The following is a 4,593-nucleotide window of genomic DNA, read 5'->3' as shown; positions in this document are numbered from 1 at the left end:
AACATCATTCTTTTAAAAATAAAATGTGCTAATAATATCATAATACAGAGGAATAAACACAGTTAAGGACTTTTTGGTAAATTATTTTTGTCCCATGTTTTAGAGGGGGAACCGATTATTTCAGACAGCTGAAATATTTGGTTCCCCCCTGGTAACTTTTGCAAAAAATGAACAAATGTCTCCAAATTCACAGGACTTGTGGTCCATGATGAGAGGAATAAACACAGTTAAAGACTTGTTGGTAAATTAACTGGTTGTTGTTGGATAACTAATCTAAATAACATTCAACCTGAATGTTATTTAGATAAAAACGAAATACCACTTCAGGAGGAGAAAACCTGCATAAAAATATTACAACAGTTCACTGCAAACCCATATGATGCACTCGATCCACTGCAGATTACATGCAGTCTAACACCAATTAGGTGTTGTGATGAGAAGCTATTTTATTTTCTGTTTTTCAAGAGTAGTCGAGGGAAGAACCGAAAGTTAAACAACGTTTTTTTTTTTTAACTAAATCACCCCTGGTGCAGAGACCAAAGACCAGAGTGTCTGTCCAGCCAGCAGTGCCTACCAAGAACCGAACACATGACTGTTGGACCACCTGAAAGCCAGCCCGAAGGTTCTCTTCAGCTCCTGCTGACTGAAGGCGTTCTGAAGACTATCTCTCGAACACCTTTCACCAAACTGAGGCCTAAATTCCCACCTGTTACCAAATGCAGCGGCTGATAAAGTTAACTCTTGGTAGGAACAAAATCTCCTAATATTCTGCTGGTGTGCTTCTGGTAATAACAAGGATACAAAGGTCTTCGGCTCGAATTCAATAATGTTTTCACTACAGTTTGCCTAAATCCATAATATTTATTGTTACTTCACCCTCATGGTAAATTTAACTTTTCAAACCCCCTTTTGCCTCAAAGTTTTAACTTCTTTGGTTTAATTAGACTCTCCTGTTCAACGTTTATGCTGATTCAACATCTCAATTAATATTTTGGTACCAAACTCAAACATTCAGTAATTTTCATAACCTGCCATAACTTGTGATATATTTATTTGTTTAATAAACATCACATAAATGGTGCAAAACTTAATTCAGTTGTGTGTGTGTTTTGATATAATAATGATCTCACTCCGAAGCGAAGAACTCTTGATTTAGGGTAACTTAACTTTTTGAGATTGACTAACATATAAATCCTAGATTTATGTAAGTTTCCCCTCTTTTAAGGGTGGTGCCCGAGGTTATAATTTATGGACAGAGATCTCTGAGGTTGATCCTGGGATCTGTTGGAGCCACTCTTCCAGTTTGGGTGTCACTACACTGAGTGCTCCGATGACAACCGGCACCACTAAGGCCTTGACTCTCCACAACTTCTTCTTTCAGCCCTTGGTATTTTTCGAGCTGTTATACATACATACATACACACACACACACACACACACACACACACACACACACACACACACACACACACACAGCCCTGACCTAGGGTGGTAGTGTCAAGGCTCTGGGCCTGGACTGAGCTGAGTAGATGGAGTATTGGGAAGAAGATTAAAAGTTGTTAACCCCCCCCCCCCAAAAAAAAAAACAGGTTCAGTTCATTTACCCTCTCCCTGTCCCCAGATGTGGTGAACTTTTATCCAGTTTCCAGTTGTAGTCAAAGATAGTTTTCAGTTTCCTCCATACTTCCTTGGTGTTTGCTCTAAAGATCTTCATCTAATCTACTCCTGAAGACATTTTTGCCTATTTCCATTTTCCTCTTTAGCTCCTTCTGAACCCTTCATGGCTCTTCTTTGTCTGCAGATCTAAATACCCTCTTTTTGTTGTTCTGGAAAGCTTTTAAATCAGGGGTCACCCAGGGCTTGTTGTCCAGGAAACATTAAACCTTTTGATATGAGCACAGTATTATTCATACAAAAGTTTATGGATGTTGCAGGATGTAAGACCATCAGTATTCTCACCATGTGAACTGAACAGCACCTCCCAATCTGTAGTGTCAAAGCAGTTCCAGAGAGCAATGCAACACTCTTCAGACCATGTCATCACATACCTTGTGATGAGGATCATCTGCTCCCTGTTTATAAGCCAAAGGGAGCACATTATTGATTTCAATGTGTATAACAAATATACTGAAAACCTCAGTTTTAATCATCAAATCATTACCAAATTGTGGTGTCATCAATATTTTTGGCCAGGGTTATTAATTCTTTACAATTGAATCGCATTAATCAAATAAAAATCGTGGGTAAATTCAAGAAAAAAAAAATGTCATGAGAAATTTTAAATGACAGGAGAACTCATTTGGATCATCAATCATGATTAAACTGAAAATGCCGGAAACATGTTTATCTCACCCATCAGTCATATAGTGCTAATTAAGAATCCTATTAGTTGTCAGCACAACAACAAATTGTTTCTTACTTCATTAAAAAATATACTCTGACCTAACAGAGCCATTGTAATCCCATTCTGAACACAGTGAAACTCTGAACTTATGTTAAAAGTACTATATATTGCCATCACTGTATGTACCCATGTAATGAAGACATTTGTTCTCTGCATTTGACCCATCACACATGTGAGATACACACAAATGCAGCTATGTAAGCACCCTGGGAGCAGTTCAGGATTAGGTGTCTTGCTCAAGGACACTAGGACATATGACCATAGTGGAGAATTGAACCTGCAATTTACAGCGGTCCCTAGATGGCTGCCTTACCACTGTTGCACAGCAGCCCACATACGTGAGAAAGGGCAATACTGATAGCTAATGTTAGCAACCATTATAAAGTTTAGTTTTATAGCCTGTTTCATAGTTTTATTACACAAATCAGCATCTCTATACTGTCAAAATAAACGTGTGTAAATTTAATCTGCTGCTGGAAAAACCCTCTGATTGAACAAAGACTGCAGGTCTGCACATGTATAATTTGATGATTCAGCTCATTGAGAATATTTTTGTTTATATATTTTTCAGCAATTCAGTTGTGGAGAATGAACATGTGTTTGAGAAGTAAAGATGTAGCTTCAAACATATCCACTTTGTATACCTTTTGGGATAAAATGTAATGGTAGAGGCAGAGGATCACCTAAAACAGTCTTTTTTTTTTTTACATAAAACGTATTGTGGCAATTGGTGGATCAAACCACCTTGATCAAAGCACTTTGCTAAAAAAACGATACTTATCAAGAAAATAGTAACATAAACTATCAAAATTTGTATAAATTTATTAACAATCCAAATTTTAAAAATAGTTGCAGTCCTTTTTTTCTCCTCTCTAGTCTCCATAGATAGCCCGTTCTACTATTTTTTTTATAAGTGTGCATTGTTGAATGATGTATCTTGTCAAAATTCAATGTGGGTCCCAGAGATTCAGTTGCTGTTATACTGGCAGTAACTTTACAGCAACTCTCAGTCCATTGAATAGTATGCCAACCTTGAAAACTGATTCCAAGGGCTGTTGACCAAGCATCAGTGCAGAAAGGGTTGGGTATAGGAGTGTTTTGACTGATCAAACATGAAGTACACAAGCATTTTCAAAGTCCTACAGTTACTTGACTGGGAGTGTAATACTGACTCTGTGACAATGAAATATGAAAAAGTCTGCAATGTGCCAGCCAGTTTAGGCTCCATGTGGAGGACTGACACAGACATCTGTAAGAAATTACTCTATTAAAACAAAAAACTAAATTGTCAGCACATAAATTCATAAAGACAGAGGTTATGTAAAAGCAAGTAAAAACCACCATACCTGTTGCACCATGAGGCAATATATCTCATGTAAGCATATTTTTGCTTTTTGTCCTGCAGCCATCCTGTAGTTCAGAGTCCATTTCTGCAATGAAACTATGGGTATACTGTGGTGAAGACGCTGACAGTTGCACAGCAGGAGTTCTTACCATTGAAGTTGACAGCACGGATGTGAGCCAGTAACTCCTTGCCATCGATGTTGGCCATGTGTGGGCACAGGCCTGGGTATCCGGAGCAGAGCTCATGGTGCATATGGTGCAAAGCACGAGCCATGGCATAAACAGCATCCATCACAAACTGCACCTTCCCCTCTTGCTCATAGTTAGAGTCACGGCCAACTTTTTCCAACCCTGGAAGAAAACAAGAACTGGTCATTTAGGATCAAACACAAAATACGCACACACACACACACACACACAAAACGCAAAATACACTGAAAGCCAAAGTAATTTTAACTATAAAAAGTCCATTTTGTCCCTTCTGAGATGGTAAGCAGATGTTTCTAAATACACCACAGCTAGTATTAAAAAGTGCCTTAAGTATTTTGGTAATTTGAACACCTCGTACATCTAAGGCACCAGGTTCATTGAGTAAAATGGCTGAAAAGAAGAAAACCAGCTAGTCATGTCAAGGGGTGGAACTATGGCGGCGAACCCAGAACGCAGACTCATCTTTATCCACAAAAATTTATTAAAATAAAACTCTAACAAAACAAAAGGCTGACGTGGCAGCAGAAACTAACAATAACAGAAACCAAAACGAAGGCAAGGCAAGGCAAGGCACTGAACAAAGAGACATAACAAAACGGAATGATCCAGTGGTGTGTGGGAGAAACGGACAGGTT

At 38.4% G+C, this 4,593-nt stretch overlaps 1 protein-coding gene across 4 annotated transcripts in view; it reads right to left on the bottom strand.

Moving 5' to 3' along the window:
• LOC108250582 (metabotropic glutamate receptor 8-like) overlaps positions 1-4,593 on the bottom strand; it is a 297,339-nt gene that overhangs the window by 76,315 nt on the left and 216,431 nt on the right. For 2 of the 4 annotated variants that reach the window (XR_005234323.1, XM_037980851.1), the window contains exon 7: positions 3,899-4,099. Coding sequence is in view for 1 of the 4 variants with exons in the window: in XM_037980851.1 (XP_037836779.1) it covers positions 3,899-4,099 (201 nt within the window). In the remaining 3 variants the exon portion in view is untranslated. Of the gene's footprint in view, positions 1-1,610; positions 2,073-3,750; positions 4,100-4,593 lie in introns of those variants that run through there. The other 2 variants (XR_005234325.1, XR_005234324.1) reach the window with 2 other exon arrangements.

This window comes from Kryptolebias marmoratus, linkage group LG17 (assembly GCF_001649575.2).
Source record: "Kryptolebias marmoratus isolate JLee-2015 linkage group LG17, ASM164957v2, whole genome shotgun sequence".
NCBI classification, from domain to species: Eukaryota; Metazoa; Chordata; class Actinopteri; order Cyprinodontiformes; family Rivulidae; genus Kryptolebias; species Kryptolebias marmoratus.
Note: the sequence above shows the minus strand (reverse complement) of the source record. Positions and strands in the feature narration are given on the sequence as shown.